The 21,049-nt window shown below is 41.5% G+C and overlaps 1 protein-coding gene across 1 annotated transcript; it reads left to right on the forward strand.

The window, feature by feature from the left end:
* Positions 1-3,729: 3,729 nt before the first annotated feature.
* On the forward strand, positions 3,730-16,582 carry nobox (NOBOX oogenesis homeobox). Its single transcript, XM_005478617.4, has 9 exons — positions 3,730-3,909; positions 6,820-7,541; positions 10,837-10,999; positions 11,149-11,255; positions 11,458-11,594; positions 12,723-12,859; positions 14,083-14,344; positions 14,849-15,153; positions 15,713-16,582. Exons 1-9 carry the CDS (start codon positions 3,876-3,878, stop codon positions 16,165-16,167), a joined length of 2,322 nt encoding a protein of 773 aa, XP_005478674.2. The 5' UTR covers positions 3,730-3,875; the 3' UTR covers positions 16,168-16,582.
* The last annotated feature ends 4,467 nt before the right edge of the window (positions 16,583-21,049 follow it).

Genomic DNA, 21,049 nt, shown 5'->3' on the forward strand with positions numbered 1-21,049 from the left:
TTCCTCCATTCGTCCAGTTTTCTTTCACCACCTGTAAAAGTGGCTGCAGGTTTGTTGATGGGTGTGCCCGCCTCTTGCTCATTGTAGGCTAGGACAGGCTGGATGAAGGGGTGCCATCAAATGTACCTGCTACTTGGAAAAGTCTTTCAGAAGATGTAATTATAGACTTTAACTGTTCGGTGCAGCTAATTTTGATTCTACCGGAGTAATGTTTAAGTGTTTTGACCTCATTATTAGTACCCTCTCCTCCTCCTAATCAAAGCTGCAGTTTGTAAAATTTCTTCAAGGATAAACAGGACTTCACTCAGACTACAAAAACCTGATGTTGCTATGCAGACCTTTTATTTTCTTTCTATTTGTTCAGGTTCTTCACTTCCATCTTAATGCAGTCTGCAGCTTGTAGTGCTCACAGTGGTTATAAACTGCCTTTTCTTCTGGTTACAGTGAACACTGTCACTGTAGTCTGTGGATTACCCACCAAAACAATGTTGCTCGAAAGACAGGCTACCGTTGAATTATTTAGATGTAATTCTTTTCTACACTGTGGGCAGGGCACATGAAGTTCCATTTGTATCCGTTTTGCTGCAGGAGATGCATAAAAATCCCAAATAATCCCCTCAAACCAGGAAGCTTAAATGAGGTTATTGTGATCACATGTAGTGTTGTAATGTGGGTGAACTTTTCCTTTAATATCTCGGTCTTAAATGTGACTCAGCTCCCTTGGCAGCGGAAGATTGTTCAAACTTGAGGTCCAGGCTTTATTCTTGGGTCCACTCATGACTCAGCAGCGAAGCACTTGAAACAGGAGATGAATATATTTCAGTAACATGCATTTAAAGGCGCTTGCATGCAGACACAAAGTCTGCCTCCATGTTATCACACACCAGCCAGCATTAGCTCGGCCTACGTGCCATTCTTTTCGACCCGCTGACACTAGAGGCAGCTCTCCTCTCCTCTGTGCTTCATCTAAGAGAGATGCTGTATTTGTATTTGCATGATCACAGCTTCTTAGCACCTCATTTACACTTGTTTAACTCTGTGGGGCCTCGAGGGAGAAACAGACAGATATTATTTTTCTTAAGTCAACACATAAAAATATCCTTTTTTCCCCCTTCCCTCTTCACTGAAAGTTAGATAAACTGTCTGTGGGGATTTGTGAGTACATACACACACACACGAAAGGAGATTATTCCTGCTCTTCAAGCATGCGACCAGATGAGACCAAGGTCACGCGATGTGGAGAAGTAGTGGGTTTGCAGCTGGCCATCATCCAGCAAAGCTAACAAGCTGTCCTGGCCTTGGAGAGCGGGCTGCTGATGAGGAAATATGCCTCCGCACAGAGGCTGAGTGCTTCTTGTGTGTGAGCCTCCTGTGGGAGGGGTGGAACAGCCGAACCAAAGCTGCACAGTAGAGTTGGGGTAGAATGAAGCAGGCTGACGTGTCTGGGGTCCAACCAGTACCCCATCTGCTGGGTAACAGAGGAACAACCGTGGCAGAGACAACCTGACTTACTAACCAGGTTTAACCTGGTTATTTTCAGCTGTAATTTTACATAATACAAAAATACAGATAGCAGGCTGTGGTGCGTTTGTGTCTGATTTTACAAGGGCTTATTTTTTTTAGACCTTTGTGGAATAAGAAGCTCAAGGGATCAGCGCTGTTTATCCTCAGCTGACAGTCTGTAGGGTTGGGTTAACCATGAGGAGTCCCAGGGTAGATTTCACGGATTACATGATTATTAATTTAAGCTGAAAGAAAATAAAACATCTTTCTGATACATTTGCAAATGCTGACAATTTGTAGCAGCGACACGTGTCTTTATTTCACGGGATCGCAAACTAAAAACTTCATATAGTTCACCGGCAAAGCCACGGCTTTAGTTTTCCTGTATTTAGAGTTTAGTATGTTAAGAGGTGTAACAAATCTGCATCTAAACTACAGCGGCTTTGTGATTATATTAAAACATTCATTTTGTCTTTATGATCTAGTTTAAATAAGCTACATGATTCACAGAATGATTTTGTTTTAGATGTCCCATCTCACCTACTACAGCAAAAATGCTTCAAGTAATCCCAGAATAATGACCTCACGTCATTATTTCATATTGAGGGTTATACATATTAAATATTCTCATTCATTTTTTCCAACAAACATTTTTTTATATATTAAAAAATAATTTAAACACATAGGAGCAAGTTAGAAACCAACTATAAAGGCATAGTTTGTGATCTGAGGAATTAGGTTCATAAAAAAGAAAATGGGAAAAACATTATACAGCTGTTAGCTGTGCAGTAACCTCAAGCTGCTTAAGGTGCAGTGATTTATTTAGATACAGTATATAAGGGAAAACCAGAGTTTGTACAATACTAATGAGCTTGAAAGCTGGTATTTGGCGTGACCGCTTTCATTCTTCAACACAACCTGAACTCCTGGTAGCGTTGCATTGTGTGTTTTTCTATCCAGGTTTGGTTTCACAGCATTGACAGTGTGTTTGGCATCATTGTCACGCTGAAAAATGAAGCTGCTGCCATTCAGATGCTTTCCAGATGGTATTGCACGGTGGATCAAATTCTGACAGCACTTTTCTGTGTTCATAATTACATTAATTTTGAAAAGAGCTCCAACACCACTGGCCTGATTCATCATTCATCGTTAGAGTAGCACAATGGGGCTGGTTGGTGCTGTTGCCCCAGCAAGAAGGTCCTGGGTTCAAATCCAAATCGAACCTCTACAGGTATTTTGGCTTCATCCCACAATCCAAAGACATGCAGTTTGTCGGGTCAGGTTAACTGGTGATTCTAAATTGGTATTAAGTGTGAATATGAATGGTTTTCTACCAGTGTGTAGTAGTCTGCCTATTACCCTGTGGCAGCCGGGACATGCTCCAGGCCTCCTGTGAACCTGAATTGAATAAGTGGCCTTTTCCTCAGGTTTCCCTTCCACTGAGACCATTTTTGATGAGACTTAAATAAACAGTAGATGGATCAACTGAAAGCCCAGATGTATCTCTTGGGTCCTGTTTCAGGTGTTTGCTGGATTATTTCTGATTTCTTGAGAACTTGACTTTCAGATACTTTTCATTTTTTGTATAGTTGTTTTAGGTATGTCACTTCTTCTTTTGTCCTCCATTTTTCCAGTTTCCTTAAATTTCTTTAAGTATACGCTGCACCCGATGCTGACATATGCCAGGTTTTCCATGAGCAGCTCTTCGGGATCATCTTGATGATGCAGAAACAGAATTTTATGCCTGTCAAACTGTGTTATCTTTGACATTTTTCATATATTAAAATAAAGAAATGGGACCAAACGATTTGTTTTTGCGACAGGCTGCTAGTAACAAAGTGCCTAAATTGGTTATTCACTAAGTTCAATGGCACATGCCTTGAGTTAGAGGCCTTTTTTATGCTTGAATGATTCACAAGTAAATTCCCTGTACTGTAAAATAAAAAAGTATAAACAAAAAACTTGTCCCAGAAAGAAATGAATAAATGAGATAAAACTGATAGATGGCAATATCTTAACCTTCTCAGACCCGAGCCCTCAGAAGGCATTTTTATTTAAGCATTTTTTTTTTTTATTTTTTTAGCTTTTTGCGATGAGCGAGATCAAACTCGAGCTTCTTGTTTGAACAGGAAGTCGTTACCTGGTTTTGAGACACTTTTTTTCTTGTAAAAGTAGAGTTATGGTGCATCTCTTCTGTTCTCTGATTGGCTGCTTCTGTTTCACCCTTCACGTGATAGTTCTCCGTCACACAGCAGAGAGAGGTAATCAATCAATCAAGCCCATTAACCTGCGGTCATGAAGACATTCGCTTCGTTGTCTGCTCGACTTAATTGATTATTAGCACAAGTTTATTGGTTTTGACGCTGGCGTTCATGGACGAAGACGGTGACGCAGGTGAAGACTTGGGTAAGGATACTCAGGCTGCCCTTTAATTGTTTTATTGGCTTGTTTTAGCCTTTTCACGTGATGCACGCGGACAAACTTTTAACGCCATTTTTTAACAAACTTTTGAAAGACGTCTTATTTAAAGCTTTTATTTTTCCCCCCTGTGAGTGAAGCTCCCACTGCAGCTCTGCTCCGCGGAGACGATTTAAAACACGGTTATTAACATTCACGACCCGGTGTTTGGAGATGGGGACAGCTTGGCTAGTTTAGCAGCACCTAGCCGCTCAGAGTTAATTAACGGTCAGGTGAGGTGGTGGCACGAGGCGGCGCACAGCTGGGACACTAATTAAGCCACCGCAGGCTGCTGCTCCTCCCGAGACCGACGCGCGTTTTATTTGACCTGCGGGTCACCACGTGACCCCGGAGCTGTGAAAGAAATCTTGAAACATCATCGGGTTATTTCTCCCAATACTGGTACCTTATCTGACTCCAGCTCAGTGAGTGACAGAGGAAAATGCACCAATATGTAGCTGAGCGACGTGTATATGCACCATGAATGCATATACACCTGCTTTGTGGCATTTTCAGAGTTGAGCTGTGGTTTGCGTTAGTATAGGTTGCTTCAGTTTGAATAACTTAAAAAGAGAAAAGAAAATAAGTTGGACTGAATCAAAATTACCCAAATAAAGATGGAAATTGATGAGTTTAGCGATTCCAATATTGATATCACTTATTGATTTGATTCCTTATCACCACCATGACTAAGCAGTATATCACATTCAATCCAGTTCTATTTATACAGCGCCAAATCACAAAAACAGTTGCCTCAAAGCACTTTATATCGTAAGGTAGACCCTACAATAATACCTACACACAAAAATCCCACAATTATATGACCCCCATGAGCAAGCACTTTGGCGACAGTGGGAAGGAAAAACTCCTGAAGACATTACATTCATGCAAATTAATTGCATGCTGTGTGGTCAAATGTTTGTGCATGTTGGAGGTATTTTCCCTCTTTTTTGTGATCAGTGCATGTTACTTTCTCTTTGGAGTAATTAAGTAATTTGTTACACTGCTCATTGCATTACTTTCATGGTACTCTATAAAATAGCTGAAACGTATTGTCTCATAACTACCATTTAACAATATAAACCTGAGGTTACAATCTTACACACAGCACAAATCCCTATCCTAGCGAGGGGACACAAATGAGCTTTCTCTTAGTGTTTAGTTATGAACACAAAGCAAAGATGAAAACCAGCACAAAAACACTTGAAAGTGATCACCACAGTGATTCTACTTTAGAAACATGAACGGGTAGAAATGGAGGCTACAACCCAACTGTTTGTTACCTGTTAAAGTTCAGGGGCTGGCGGTTCAGTTACAGCAGAATTACAGTTTAAAAAATAAAAGGGAAAATAAAAAGAATGACATTTAACAACAACTTTCCTTTTGGTGAAGAAAGCATTTGTAGTTTTACTAGTTAACACACAAAAAAAAGGTGTTAGTTCACTTTTCCCAACACTGCAGAGGCCTTATGATGGAGTGGGATTTCATCTTGTCTGGTTATCAGGGTTAACCCTGGGTTTTCTGTGCTATTAAGATGGTTCACTTCTTGCCAGGGTGCTTCACCATGATAACTTGTTTCCTAGATTAGAGATCATTAGGTCTGAAATCAGCATCTACTGACCTGTCAGTTCTCTGGGAAATGATGACACCATTCCTGGAAGATTCCTCTGACTTCCTGTGTGGATAGTAGGAGGGTCTAGTGTCTTCACACTTCCCCGATGATCAATAAGAGAGAGATATTTTTAGATGCACCTTTTTTTCCCTTATTTTTTCCCTTCCACTGTTTGCTGGTTTGTATTAAATTTGCACATAGACTAAGCCTGCCTTTGAATTCTGTTTGTTGGATTTACTCTTCACTTGCTTTCAGACCATCAACCAACACTGAAGCTGCAGCTGAAAGAATGAGAACTAACATTGCCTTCTAAACATTAATTTAGTCATTTACTCATTATAATCCATCAGATTCTGATAAACAGTCGGCATTTTTGCTGTCTTTCTCTCCTGGCTTTAAATAGGCTAAACTTTATTGCCCTCTCTTTTCCTGTCTTACAAAGCACTGAGTGTCCATGCATTCATTCAGTGCTTTCAGTATTTATCTACTGTGCAGTGCTTTTCCTTCACCACTGCTGCTTTGTCTGGAGCAGCTGTGTTTCTCTCAGTCTGTATTATGTGTTCAACCAATTCATGGTTTTCTAATATTATAGATTCATCTTTTGAACAATCAGCCGCTCTGTTATTAACATCTGTTTTCTGTTGATAATGCCGCAGATGCCACCCAGTTTCATGTGAATGTGCAGATTAAAACCTGGGTTAACTTTGTGATTTGATAAAAGCTTCATGTGTTCCTGACTAAATATGTTAGGATAAGGGAATCCAGATACCCAGGTTGTCTTTGTGTTATGTTGTACTTGGCTCCAGCTTATAATGACTTGAGGTGAGAAACATTCAGTTTTCAGGAGCTTGTTAGGAAAAACATGCAGGTCAGAATCATTAACTGGGCATATTTTTGCAATATCAGACCAAATAAACTGGGTAAAATGATCCATAATGAAAACATAGTGCAGTAGGCTGGAACTTAAAGATCAAAGCCTTCTCCTAACTGCCACAAAATGAATTCTGGCTTTGAAGTTCTTGATCCTGTATTCATTTTTCAGACTGGCCTGATCCAATATTGTATTTCTGTTATTATTTGTATTCTTGTAGAAGTCAAGATGTAAGATGTTGATGATAATTATGAACTGATTAATGTCCAGAGTGCTATATTAATAGAAAGTAGGATGCTGAAGTAAAACCAGATGAGTGATTTTTAGTCCAAGTTTTTAAGTTAAAAAAACAAATTCTTGCTTTACTCTGTTGCAGACTGTCCAAGCCTTCTGTGTGAGGAACTGGAGGATTTGGAAAAAAACAGCAACCGAGGGAACATGAGCAGGAGGAGAAGGAGGAGGAGGAAGAGGAGGGAAATGGAGGAGGAAGTGTTTAGTCAGTGGGAGGATGAAGAGGCAGCAGAGGAGGCATGGCGAGAAGAGAAGGACGGGAAGGGGGGGAAAGAAGAGAAAGTTGTGACAGAGGGAGAAGAGGAGGAGCAGGTGAAGCCTGAGAGTGGGCTGAAAGCGGGGGCGGCACAGGAGGTGCAGATGGAAGACAACAAGATTGAGAAGGCCAAGGAAACAATTGCTGATGAACAAGAGAGTACAGTGACAAAGCGCTTAGCACAAAAAGATGAGCAGAAGAAGAGTAAGAAGAAGCGAGGTAGGAAGCAAAGTGAGCAGGTGAGAAGTAAGAGAGGAGTAAAGGTTGTTGGTGAGAGGTCTGAGGAGGAGAAGAAAAGTGAGACACAGGAGGTGCCAGCGATGAGCTCAGAGGAGACCTCGGCTGTGACGAACAGCTGTGACCTCTCTGACCCACTCTACTTGGGGTTTGGGGGGACAGGGCTGTGTTGTCCCCCAGTTCCCATCCCCCTGTTGTACTCACAGCCTCCTGTCTCCATCCAGCCCACATGTCCTCAGCCACAGAGTAACAAAAGACCTCATAGCCCCCTTCTGCCTCACAGTGTCCCCCAGCAGGGCCCACAACCACTCGAGGTGAGAGGAGACCATTCATGTGCTCATACCTGATGATCTGTGAACTACTTGAAATGTATTTTCCCTTTCATTTCTTCTTGAGTGCTCAAGATTCATTGCACGCTGAACCTGAGTGACACATTCACACCAAACTCTGTTTGTATGCTGCTCTATTTCAGACACACAGATTTAAGATCTTTCTCAAACTTAAGCCAGTTTCACACATGAACCCCAACAATGTTAGGAAATCATGTCAGTACATTCCCTGAAGTGGTTCTTTTTCCACATGTAGCACACAGTAAGAGCTTTGGATGCATTCTCACCACTAATATTTTGCTGGGTTTTGTCAAGGATGCTTTCTGAGTGTCCTTGTAAGGTTCTCACTGACCCACATCAAAATATCCCTAATTACGTGAACTGAAGGTAACTGGACTTAGATTTTTTTTTGGTTTATAAAGGTGTCTCCACTCACCTAAAAAGCTTCTTTACTTCTTAAATGACTGAAGGCCCAGGTATTTAACCCCTGATGGGTTTTGTCACTTTAAATGTGGTCCTAAAAGATGTGGACAAGCCTGTTTTGTCAGGTCCGATTTAGACTTCTACTGGGAATCTTTGTAGTGCCTGCAGTGTAACTGACGTAAATGGCCAACGTCATTGCTGGCATTTATGGTGCATTGTGTTAATTACAATGTGCTAATGTCCTGGTGTTTTATATGTGGTGCCAGCCAATAGAAAAAAATTAAATCCTGGGACTAGGCAATGATATCTGTCCCTAAAGATTTTTCACTTCTTTATACATTCCCTTACATCCAATCCAATAGTTTCCACAGTCTCCCTCCAGGAATTTGCTGACATTTGTGAGTAGTTATATTGATACTACTATTATTAATGTTCCTTATATTGAGGAGATGATTGCTACTCTCACTAATAAATTTTAAAACTGCAGTGAAAAAGGTGAAGAAAAAAAAGAGGACCAAACCTGCAATCGATGGTGCTGAAATGGCCAATCACAATAATCGCGGGCTGCGTTGAGCTAACATGCAGTCACATTGCTAGGGTGATGCACAAGAGGTTACACCATAGGTTTTCAGAGGGGTTTGAGGTTAAGACCTATATGTTTATATTTATATAAACATTTGCAGACATGTTGGAAGTTGGTGCGTTCCAGAAACAGTGAGGAAAAACTGGATTTGTTTTGGTTATTAGCGAGGAACAGCCATTCAAATATCACTATCAGTACGACATAATACACATATTTTTGCACTTTAAAAACACATTCATGGATGGAGCCTGATCAGTGCTCTGTATAGCTTATTTAGTGAGTCAAAAATACACAACAGTGGCAGTACAGATTAAAAACAATTATTCCATTTATTCAGGTACACACTAATGGCTACAGCATAGATTTCTTGCTGAAGCACAAATCTCCAGTCAGTCGTTAAGGGTCATATGAGTCAAGGTGTGACTCCTCTGTGAGACATTGCCCTGCCATATTGTTGTGAGCTATTAAGGTCACATGGGTCAAGCTGTGGGGGTTGAAAGGCCTGGGAAGAGGATTTCAGGACTGCATTATAGGTGGCTGATAGTTAGTGTCACTACCTCCACTCAGTGGTGGTTGTTCACAGTGCCTATAGATGGCCTCTTTTACTCGCCTCTCGGGCTGTCTGCATTCTTGATCGAAGATCTCTGCTCTCCTATGTAAAGGTCCGAGCACTCCTCACTGCATTGCACGGTGAACTCTGCGTTCTTTAGCAAGTGTCGGAGTATTTTGATTAGGTAGTTTTTTGTGAGGGTGTTGCTGTGTCTGTAGTGCACTGGGATGTTGTGCTTGGAGAAATTTCTCCAACAAACCTGCCAGATGCTGTCTGAGTAAAGCATGGAGGATGCAGGATACATGACGCCCACTCGCTTGTTGTGAACACTCTGGATAATTACCTGTAGCATCCTCATATGGGTTCAGGTGGAAATGATTCTGTATTAAGCAGCGCAAAGACAGTTTATCTGAATGATTTGGACATTTGTGTCGAGGGAATTTCAGGGTTACAGTGTGTGAAAAGACAAAAATAAACACATTATACTTGGCTGCTGATCATGAAGTTTAACCTTTAACCCAACAGTTTTGCATTTTCTAGTAAATCTCAACAGGTTTCTAATAATGGCTCATTCAGTGTGTAATTACAGTCTAATGTGTATGAAATATGCACACCTACAGTCCTCTGAATTATTAATGATGCAGCTGTGAAAATGGCATCCTGGATTTGAATGTTTGGCTCAGTGTGTAATGTAGTGTGATATCTGTAGGTGACAGATTCTTTGAAGCCCCATTAACAAGCACATGCAGTGTGTGGAGGATGATCTCATCTCACTGAAAAGCTATGTAAGGTGATAACGGTAAATAAATTGTTCTTTACCGTTATTTGCCCGGATGACACTCTTGTACCCACGGCATGCACTGTGGTAGTAATCTGTACTTTAAATGTTTACCACTCAGACGTAGATCTAATGTCACGGGTTCTACAACAGCAAGACGTTTCAATTCGGCGAGTGCTGTACTTCAGACCAGATCAAATCAGAAATGATTGTTTGTTTTTGAACTACGCTGGCCTGAAGACAAATTTGTACAGAGATTGACAACTGAAATGTGAGTTCGGTAGAGCTGGAACAGCCAGTTACCAGTTTGGCAGGAGAAGAACTGTTTATTTTCATAACTGATCAATCTTAAAGACACTTTTTTTTTTTCTCTCCCCCCCCCCCCAAAAAAATCCAAAGTTGGCGGCTACAGCTTTTCCAGTTGTGATTAGTTTTTCTTGTCTCCGGGCAGTTTTGATATGTTTGGGTATTGTCTGTCATCAGAAAAAGTAAGCAGTTTGAAGACATTACATCAGGTCCTGGATAACTGCGGTGGGCATTTTTATATACACTAGATTTAATGAATCAGGCAATTAACAGAAAATGAGAAAAATCATTACCTGCTGGCTGCAGCCCTGGAACAGACGTGTTAATATCACATATGGGATGGAACAATGGAAATTAATTACTTGGTCCTGGAAGTCCTAAATGAACTTTTATTTTTTGGAAATGATTGCTGCATTGCTTTGTGTGGGCTGAAACATTCAACTCTGCACTGCACTCAAAGGTTTTTTTCTTTTTTTCCCCCCTAGACGACTCTCCAAAATTATATTCAGCTTTTAAAAATGTGATAATTGATACCTGATTATTTAAAATCCTTTTTTTAAAGGGGGGAAAAAAAACGTTGGAACATTTTACTGAATTTGACTGAGAACATCTGTGCTGAGGTAATGTGTTTCCATGGCAGATGGAGATAACGCAGGTGTACTCCACCCGACGCTCCATCCGCTACAGCACCAGGGGCCGAGGTCGAGCCCTCAGCTTCCCACTGCTGCCAGGGATAGAGTCTGTGGACAGCTGCCTGCTGCCACCTGCACCGAAGAAGAAAACACGGACGCTCTACAGCACAGGTAAGGGGAAACGTCTCGGTGTGCGCTCACATTTGACTGCTATGCAAATTGTTGCCCTGTAATTTGTGTGTGTGTGTGTGTGTGTGTGTGTGTGTGTGTGTGTGTGTGTGTGTGTGTGTGTGTGTACATTAACGTACTCTTGTGTACAGATCAGTTAGAGCATTTAGAGGCCCTGTTCCAAGAGGATCACTATCCAGATGCGGAAAAAAGGAAAGTGATTGCTGCTTCAGTCGGCGTCACACCTCAGAGAATTATGGTTAGACTCTTTCTCTGTTCATCTTCTGTGAAATTTTACTGAAGACTTATTTTGTAATGTTTTCCTTATGAAGATGTACTACTGGCATTTTTTTTCTTTGTGTTTCTGAAAATCCCATCTCATCCTCTGTAAAGCAGTTTCTACTTTTTTTTGTTGGCCTCAGTCTTTTATTTGTGTCTCCCTGAATGTTTCTGGGTCCCAGGTCTGGTTTCAGAACCGGAGGGCGAAGTGGAGGAAAGTACGTGCTGTTACAACAAAGGTGGAACACGGACAGAATAGAGCCGAATACAGTCCACATCACCAAATCAATCCCACTCTGCCCACACTGGCACACAACAGGTATTTCAGTATTTCTGTTTCTTTTATTTCAGTGTGTCTGTGGAGGTTTGCAGTCATCCAGGTCATGGTAGTCTAGAGAGCTTGAAAAAATAAGGTAGATGGACTTCTTTAGGTTTGAAGGCTGTACACCTGGACTTAAAGAATAAAGGTCATTCTTTTGAGGGTGCCAGTGCTCACATTTTGGACCAAGAAGACAAGATGGTTTGAGAGAGAAGTAAAGGAGGTCATTGGTTCTTGCAAAGGTTTCTTCGGTTAAAAGGGAGTTTTTCCTGCTTGCTGTTTCTCGCTCCTAGGGTGTCGTCTGATTGCTTTCTCTGCATTATTGTAGGGCCTTTACCTTACAATGCAAAGTGCCTCAAGGCAACTGCTGTGATTTGGCACTATATAAATAAACCAGAATTGAATCCACATCCACTGTGAACGACCATCGTTGATGCGACGTCATTTGTATGCAACACAACAATGGAGAACGTTGAGACGATGGTGTACCTGCTGCTCTGTGTGTGGCTTTTTGTTTTTTTGGGATTTCCTTCGTTGTCAGCTTTCATAAATGGTAGTTTTAATTTTTGTGAATACGTCGCTCTCATGACTAACTGAGTTACATCTGTGGAAATCACATTTTTGGATAGTCTCAGATCGCTTCGAACCGGAGCCGAGTAGGTACTGAAAGTGTTATTGCAGTGTAGTCTTTACTCAGTGTAGTCATGTACTTTAGTGCTGACTCAAACCCTGCCTCAGGTGACCTATTAAGGTCACATGATGAGGTTGGGCAAGCCCTCACAGTGATTTTACCCTTAACCTCCGGTGATGGTAATAACCCACGGCTTTTTTTTTTCTTTTTTTTTCCCCACACACTTTGGCTCATGTGAAGAAGCACTTGGTTAATAGTGGGTCAACGGCCCTCAGGACCATTTCCAAAGGGGACAGCTCCCACTAGGCGTTAAATACCTGGGACTCTCCGTCTTTTGTTTTTAGAACTAAAGAAGCCTCTTGGATATGAGGTGAATTATCTTCACAAACCTAAAGAAGTCCAGTTGCCTCCCCCCCCCCCCAACCTCTAGATTTTTATTTCTGTACTTTGATATGATTCATGCTTAAGTGCATTTTCGTTCTTTGTCTTTGTTTTAGTAAGGGAGCACCCTCTTTGTCTCGTTACTATGCTCCCAAGCTACCCCAGCTTGCCCCTGTGCCACCTTCATTCCCCACCATAACCACTCAGAGCCCACCTTCCCACAGCAGCCTGTTGTCCAGCCTCAGCAGCCCAGGTGTGAAAATCCACACACATGCACATTTTACGACCCCTGCCTTTAATGCATTAGATTGATGAGCATTCAGTCTGTCTGTGTGGAATTCTGTTTATCTTATTAAAATAAACGACTCAACCCAAATTCAAAATTGCATACAAAGGTGTTAAAGATCGCATCACCCTTCAGCTGAGCTATGATGTTAGCAAGCTCTGTGCCCTTTTGTTTTGCACATTTTTACACATTTGCCTGACAAGCGATCATTCAGTCCCTTTGGGGTTGCATGAGAAAAGACATCCAGTGCAAAAATAAATATAAATAATAATTGAAAAGAATCTGCCAAATCAAACATGCAGAGCTGCCCATTGTGGCCTTGTGTATAAGTGAACAGCTGAAAGTAGCATTGGAAAGAAAATAGGTCCTACATAAAACTGCTCATAACGAGGTTTTTGAATTTTTACTTTAGTTTTGTTTGATTAAATAGAGCAGAATTCACAAAAATGAATGCTTCTGTTCTTGAAAAGAGAAACAGAGTAATCTAGAAAACACTGGATGCACAATTCTCACCAAGTTTTTTGTAATGTGAAGGCCATCTCGTTCCATTGATGAAAAGGGAAACATCACAACAAAACAATCTAGATGGATAAATAAGTCTAAAGGTCAGAGGAAAATATGTAAACTTGGATTTGGGATTAAGTTTCCCTTCAGCCTGAATTATCATCTCTTTGTGAGGCTCTGATGAATGATTACAATCAGAATACTTTATTAATCCCAAAGGAAATGATGATCTCACACTGGATCAGCTTAAATTCTTTGATGCCTAGACGATCAAGCAGCGATGCAGTCACACCACCTCCATCATGGCTGAAAGGTTTCATTACAAACTAACTGTTAACATTAGTTATTTTTAAAAGTAAAAATAACTAAGCTACTGAAAGAGAGGCGGACAAAGCTTGTCCACCAAAACTCTTTCAGTTGTAGGGTCAGTTATGTTGCAGGGCAATGTGCTGTTATGCAAAGTAGCTCCAAATTTGACCTCAATAAAATTTGTGGCTTTTATGGCATTACAAACATGTTTTTAATGGATTTTCCTACATATGAGGAAGTGTTTACAGAAGAATGAAATCTTTGTTCAGCTCAGCGAACCTTCACACTGCAGGTTGAGATAGTAAAATTACATAGAAACCAAACTACGGTATCTCTGTCTAATCTTGCTTTCTAATTGCTTGGTTTTTATCTGTTAGGTGAAAGCAGAGTGAGGGATACAGGCCAGCACCAGCTTTCATCTCAGGAGGGTTTGGTGGAGTATCCCCCCCGTCCCATGCAGAGCCCTCCCCCTCTGCGGCGAGCCAGCCTTCCTCTTTTCACCACGACCTTTAACTCTGCAAACCCCACTCCCCCTCTCCTCAACACACCAGCCCACACCCCACCCCTCTTCCTGGATGCTCTGGAGGGTGGCTCTACCTTGGCCCATCGTGAGACCCAGTCTCTGCCGACTGACACCAGGTCAGCTCCACTCGCAGCAAACTGTGACATGAATACTAGAGGATGCTTCAAATATGGATGAGTATAAGAGCTGACAGCAGGACAGAGAGTAGGCAGAGAGGGAATCTGTGAAATACTGATGTAGTGATGGCTCACACAGCGTCTGTAGTAGCAGGGAGTCAGTTTTAGCTAAAATATGCTGTGAGAGATTGCACTTAGTCACTTTGTTCTTATACAATTATGGTTGTATGACTATAGATGTGTGACAGCACTAAAACTTTGTACAAAAATACGTTTAATTTTTTTTTTTTTTTTAATATGGTTGGCAGTATCTGTGCATGTTCAGTAACACAGATGCACTGCATAGAGAAAGTGGCAGAAACCTCACATAAATAATGTGAGACCTGAGAATAAAACTCTGATTGTGTCTGTCTGGCTCGATATGACTAGAAGTTATCATAAGAGCAACCACAACCTACAGATGGAGCAGTAATCAAAGAAAATTCTTGTTTGTGTTGTCCTCAGTTCGCTCTTTGACTTGGACTACCTGACGTCTAGCCAGCAGAGCAACACTTTATCTTACCAGCTCCAGACCTCCTACCCTACCAGCCAGCCTCAGCTCCAACCTCAAGCATCTCTGCCCCGCATGACCTACCTCACACCATCCCCCTACCTCACCCCTAACCCTCCAGATTCTAATCCTACTTCCTACCTGACTTTTGGCCCTGGCGGGAATTCGACAGGAGTGGTGACCTACTCCACCACGGGTCATGCCTACTTTCAGTCCCAGAGTGCAGGTCAAATCCTACTGCAGTCATCTGGTCACCACGGTGAGTCACTGGGGTAAAATGAGATCGCTTTAATTTATGTATTGGAAAAAATATGAAATTTTACTCTGACAAAAGATCCTATAGGATCAAATGGAAAGTAAAAACTATACACCCTACATCAGTGCAAACTAACCCAGAAGTAAAAAGAAAGTTTGACTTGGTGCTTTCTATGTAAACACGTTTGCACCATCATTAACAAGGATTCAGAGTTTTTCAATAATTATTTTTAATCTTGTATTATACATTGCTCTCATCACTGTCATGTCATCAGCTTTAGTCACCATTCAGTCAGTGGTGCAAATTAGAAAGACCAGAAGCTTTGTAGTTGGATGTTTAAATCACATGGTATGTGATTTAATAAGGAAATGTATAAGTCAGCATTGATTAATAAGACGAAAGGGAGTCATGTTGAGGGCACAGGAAAAACATTAGAATTAAATGGTATTCAGATGCTCTCGGCATTCTTAGTCTTATGACAGGTGAAGTGTTTGAGGTTTCAATTACTGCCGCTGAAGCTGAATTTTCAGTCTGTTTGGATCTGCATGTGTTTTCCATTCAGCTGGGATTACAGCGTACCAGTCTTACCCATGGGGCAACATGTGCAGTCAGCCAGCCATGCATCAGCGTACTCAGTGCCCTCCTGCTTACCCTGGCAGCTTGGGACCTGGTCGAGAGCACCAGCCTACCTCTTCCACCAGCCTCCCTCTTCCTTCGTTCTTCCCTGGGGGGGACCAGGAGTCCTTGCATGCAAATTCCCAGCATCCTTCACTCAACCAGACTCTCACAAGCAGCACCACCAGCACCGCCACCGTCCTGCCACCTGTGTCAACGCTGCGGCCCTCTTGCCTCAGGGTGGAGGATACTCCAGCCAGGGACTCATTGCTAATGCCCTCGCAGGTCAACGCGGCCTCTCCAGAAAGCCCTGCAGTGCCCTCTTGTGTCAAAATTGGGTATGACAGTCCTAGAGAGATCCACAGCCACTTCCACTGCGACTTTTCTCCCATACATTTTTGACTTTAAGTGTGTCTGAGCGTGTGTGCATGTGTTTCAGCTGTCTATGTAAATATAATGTGTGTGAATTTCTAAATTTCCTGTTTTTGTTACTATTAGGATGTTCTCAGCCGAAATGTGAAAGCCACCAGGCTGTAGTTTGCTGGCTGCAATAAATGCTCATTGCGCTGTTAATCATTTATTTCTGCATTTAACTTGCTTTTATAATATAAAACAACAATTGAAGCATATTTTGTTTTTGTTTTTTGTTTTTGTTTTTTAATGTCCTTTTTTAAGACAGTTTGTTTTTGCTCAAATTGGAGCTTATTTCAGGTACCTCAGAAAAGATGCCTTGATACCAGTTTAGAAATCAGAACGAGATGTGAAGAAACACTACACTGAAAAATAATGTCACTTAGTCTGTATTTTTTTTTTTTTTTAATTGGCTAAAGAATTAATCGGGGACATTCAAGCCTGGGCTTCAGTCACATGTTCTGCTAAACTATGGTGATAGAAATGTTGCACAAATGGAACCTGCTACATTTCAGAGGAACAACCCCACCCCCCACCTCACTGTTCAATAAAGTCACAAATATACTATAATATCCTTAAAGTTATAAATAAGTTATAGATATACATGTAGTCCTGTTGCTTTCTTGTTTTTGAATGTTAGGGCTTCAAAATGTTTCTGGTTCCAATGTTTCTGTGATTCGGTTAAACTGGATAAAGAATTTGTTAACAACTCAGTCCTGCTGTGGTCACCCATAAATAGAAGCTGATTTATAAACCGATAATATGAGGTGTGATCATAATGGTCCACAACTCTGGCCATCAAAATGAAGGTCATGGCTTAATTTTAGGCTGGTGGATCTCCCCTTCAAGGTTTTCTTCCCGTGCACTTCTAAACTGTTCCCAGTAATGCTGCTAATTTTAGATCGATCCTGCTTTGCACGCTGGATTTTCTCCAGTGTGTCAAAAACAGTGAGATTTTGATCTAAAATTTCATATCAGATGAGGACAGGTGGTGAAAGCAGATTATGTTCGTGTGGTCCAGTTAGTTCACATCCCTCGTTTTGGGATCCTCTAATTTAAATGAGGGGTTTTTGTCAGGTTTGATTCATGCTTGATTTAATCTTAAGTTGGTGGTTTTTAGTGTGAGACAACCACGTGCCAGGATCTGTAGCATTAAACATGGAGTTTTTCAGATGGTCCTCTGCTGGGGAGGAGAGTGGGTTTGACTGACAGTCTGTAATCTGATGGAGGAAGATCACAACAGTGGATTTTAGAGCAGAGTTACTCCAGACAATTACTAATACAGCCCAAAGCCTTAATCTGTGTTGCCATCTGCTGTGTTCTCACACTTACTGCACTTGCACAGCGTTTATCTTTAGTATGCAAGTGAGTAACAGAGGCTTGTGGAAACCAAATCCCTATATGAAACCCCACCTCTGAAAGAGCTGAAGGCTTTTTCCTGAGACTAAAAAAGACGTTTGGGAGCAATGTGACATTTTCTTGCTCTCTGTAAAATCAAAAGTTTCCTGTTTTAACTCTAGTTAATATTCCTGGTTCGTACTCCTGCTGTTTGTAAAGTTTGAAGTACAGCTTGGAATGGTGTGGGAGTAAGAGAAGGAGATGATGAGAGCAAAGAGGAGGTGGCAGGGACTGAGGGAGCAGATAAAGGACGGAGGACATGGAGAGACTGAGGCAATCGGCTGGTCTAGGAACAAGGGAGGAGAGCTGAGATGAGCTGTTGCTATGGGAGGAGAAGAGGATGATGGGTGGGCTCTGCCAGTAGGCGTGGGAGGGAAAGAAGATGGGGATGAAGGAGAAGTGTGTTTGTAGCACGGGGAGGGGGTTCTGGGATGAACAGAACTGTTGGTTATGTAAGCTCTGTATTTGGTTTTTAATGAACCTCTCTCTTCCTGCTCACTGGCTACTGGGCTGTTACTGTTGGCAGGAGACGAGCAGCATAAACACACTCGCGCACACATACACAAAAACTTCATTTGCAGTGCAAAAATTTCTTGCATAAGAAGGCACCACACAACTTTATTTTGTGAAGAAGTGAGGGCTCTCTTCAAACTCACTGAAGAAATGTTTTTACTCTGGCTGAAGTCTGATACTGCTTGGCTCTTTTTTGTGTAGTACTCATGCTATTTACATAATTTCAGAGTCCTTCATGTATCACTGAGCTTACACATGTGACTGAGGAGCGCTTCATGTCGGGTTACTCTGTAGTTATTTTTTCCAGGACTTCCCTCGTGTGAACAGAGAGCGCTCAGAGCACACCTGGAGGGCACGACTGTGCGTGTGTACGTGTGCATATATGTGCATACGTGTGTGAGCACAGGTATGGGATGCTTCTCTCCAGCCCGATCCCACCGTGTCAATATTTACTCAGTATTCTGAGATTTGAAGAAAGGCAACTTGTTTCAATATTTATGGATGTGGTCAAACATTAAATCCTCCCACTCTTTCCAAAAGCCGTGACAGTATGCGTGCACACACACCGACTGACGGTTAAAAAGTAAAAGAAAACCCCACACTGCTCGGTCAGATCAAGTAATGGAGTTTATTGATATAACAGATTGAAAGTAATGATGTTGGTTGTAGAACAAAACCGAGACACAGTTTGGAGTTCCTCCAGTCGCCTGGTTCAAATAGCATTAAACTTGATTTTTCGTTTGTTTTTAGAAGATATGACAAACAGACTTTGTTGGGATTGGAAGAAGATGGGACACGAGGGAGAGTTGCTCAGGAAAACAACACCCTATTGGATAAAATAAATAGATTTGTGTGTTCAAGCGTGGCTTTAAAAACGAGAACAAACAGTGGAAGGTCCAGATTTGACAGCGATAAAATATCTCAGCTAACCTTGTTGATAGTAAATATTTCCACTACAAGTGACATTATTTGTATGTTGCCTTAGGAAAATGCTTAATGGCACGCAGTGAGGCTGAGACGGAGGAATTTGTTTGTTTTACACTTCTTTCCATGCACTCCCCGGGTCTGGCAGTACTATTGTGATGATAGTTTTCTAAACCGAGCACCTTGAAATGGTTGGCAGAGAAAAAAATAAACTTACAGGAACGTTTCCCTTTTTGGGAAAAAAGCAAATACATCGTGTCTTAATATTAGATTTCTATTTTGCTACAAGAAGGTAAATGGATGGGTTGGAAAAAGGAAAACGTTACATAACTGTGTAGTTTGAGCTGATTGTGGGTGTCCAGTGAGTGAATACTGATGATTACTATTTTTATTTTTTTAATGGATTTAGTGCTTAAAAAGACTACTTTTCCAAAGGTTTCATAATCTCATAGAGCAGCTTTGACTCAGGTGGTAGAGTGGAACTTCTACTAATCGGAAGGTCAGTGGTTGATCCCGGCTTTTCCTGTCTGCATGCTGAAATGTCCTTGTGCAAGACACTGAACCCAAACGCCTCTGTAATGCCAGCAAAACCAGGCTGTTTACCATAAATACCAGGCAATAACTCCAGGACTCCAGGGCTCATTCGGCTGAAGGACTGATGAGCTCATGCCATGGTGAGGCATCAGACATCCATCTGTCTCTCTGCATTTCACAAGAGCTGTTATTTTTCCTGCAGTATTGGTCAGAATCAAACTTACCAACAATGATTGACCAATGGGTCTTCACCCAAATGAAGCTCAAGGTCACATGTGACACACAAACACTTCTATTGGTTTGCTTGTGTCCCCCTTTGATGGCATTTTTACCATAATTAATGACTTTAGGGTTGGTCAAGAGCTAATTAAGTCCTAGTATTAAATCCTGGCATACTGTAACAGCCCAATAAGCTGGTTAATCCATCCATCATGACCAGTGTAACTCCAGTTTTCAGTGTTTCACAGTATGACGGTGACAGATTTTCCACACCCTCTGCTTTTAGATAAACCTACTATTGTCGACTAAATAATCAGGCAGTCCTTGTGTTTTGTACACAGGTCATTAAATAACACTGAACAATCCAGCAGCCAATGAAATTAAATGTGCTGGTGGAGCTGTACCATAATTTTCCAGTTCTAAGGATGGTTAATGGCCTAATTGCAGGTATCTGGCATAGATGCTCACTGCTGACTGGATCTTCTGTAATTGTACTCAAGTAGAAAGTACAGTGTTTAAATGCATAGCAACTACTACACATGCTTCAAACCACTCCATTCTCTCTAATTCAATAAGATCTAAAGGCCTCTACACACCGAATGTGTTAAAAATATTTTTTTTTAATGCCGCTGCTCACTCCCTGATTCACACCTGTTTATTTGCACACTCAATTAAGACTCCTGACCTCAAACACTCTGATTCACTTGATAAACCAGATTAACTGTGTTGTTGCTTAATAAGAAAGACACACAGGTAGAGTGCTCAGCTCTAAATCAAAAAAGGTGTGTTTAGAAAAACAACAACTGATAACTCAGCTCACTCTCACTCTTTTGCTGGGGTGTTTTCTTCCAGTAGGCGGGCAGCGAATGACACAGGCAGGTAAGTTTCCTAGGATAAAGAAGGACAAGGCAGGTTAGTATAGATTCAAGGATTTGTAACAGGCAACCATTAAAACACCTAAGCAACTCTACCACACTATATTACTTCTACCACAGTATATTAACAATCTGATAACAAGTGCAGAGAAGAGCCAGGAGGAGGAAGCACAGTTAGTGAAACAATCACACACCCACACGATAAAGAGAAGCTAGACCAAAGGGCGGAGAACAGAGAGAAATCAGGCCAACACCTAAAGGCACAGGGGACCACAACAAATTTGCCCTGGATATAAAATTGGATTAAAATATTTCAGTTGAACAAAACCAGCTTTTTAAAGGTGGCACTTAAAAGTTTTCTAAACTAATAATTAGCCAAAGATTAGGGAAAAACCAACCTGGTTAACTGG

The sequence above is a fragment of the Oreochromis niloticus genome, linkage group LG22 (assembly GCF_001858045.2).
Source record: "Oreochromis niloticus isolate F11D_XX linkage group LG22, O_niloticus_UMD_NMBU, whole genome shotgun sequence".
Taxonomy (NCBI): domain Eukaryota; kingdom Metazoa; phylum Chordata; class Actinopteri; order Cichliformes; family Cichlidae; genus Oreochromis; species Oreochromis niloticus.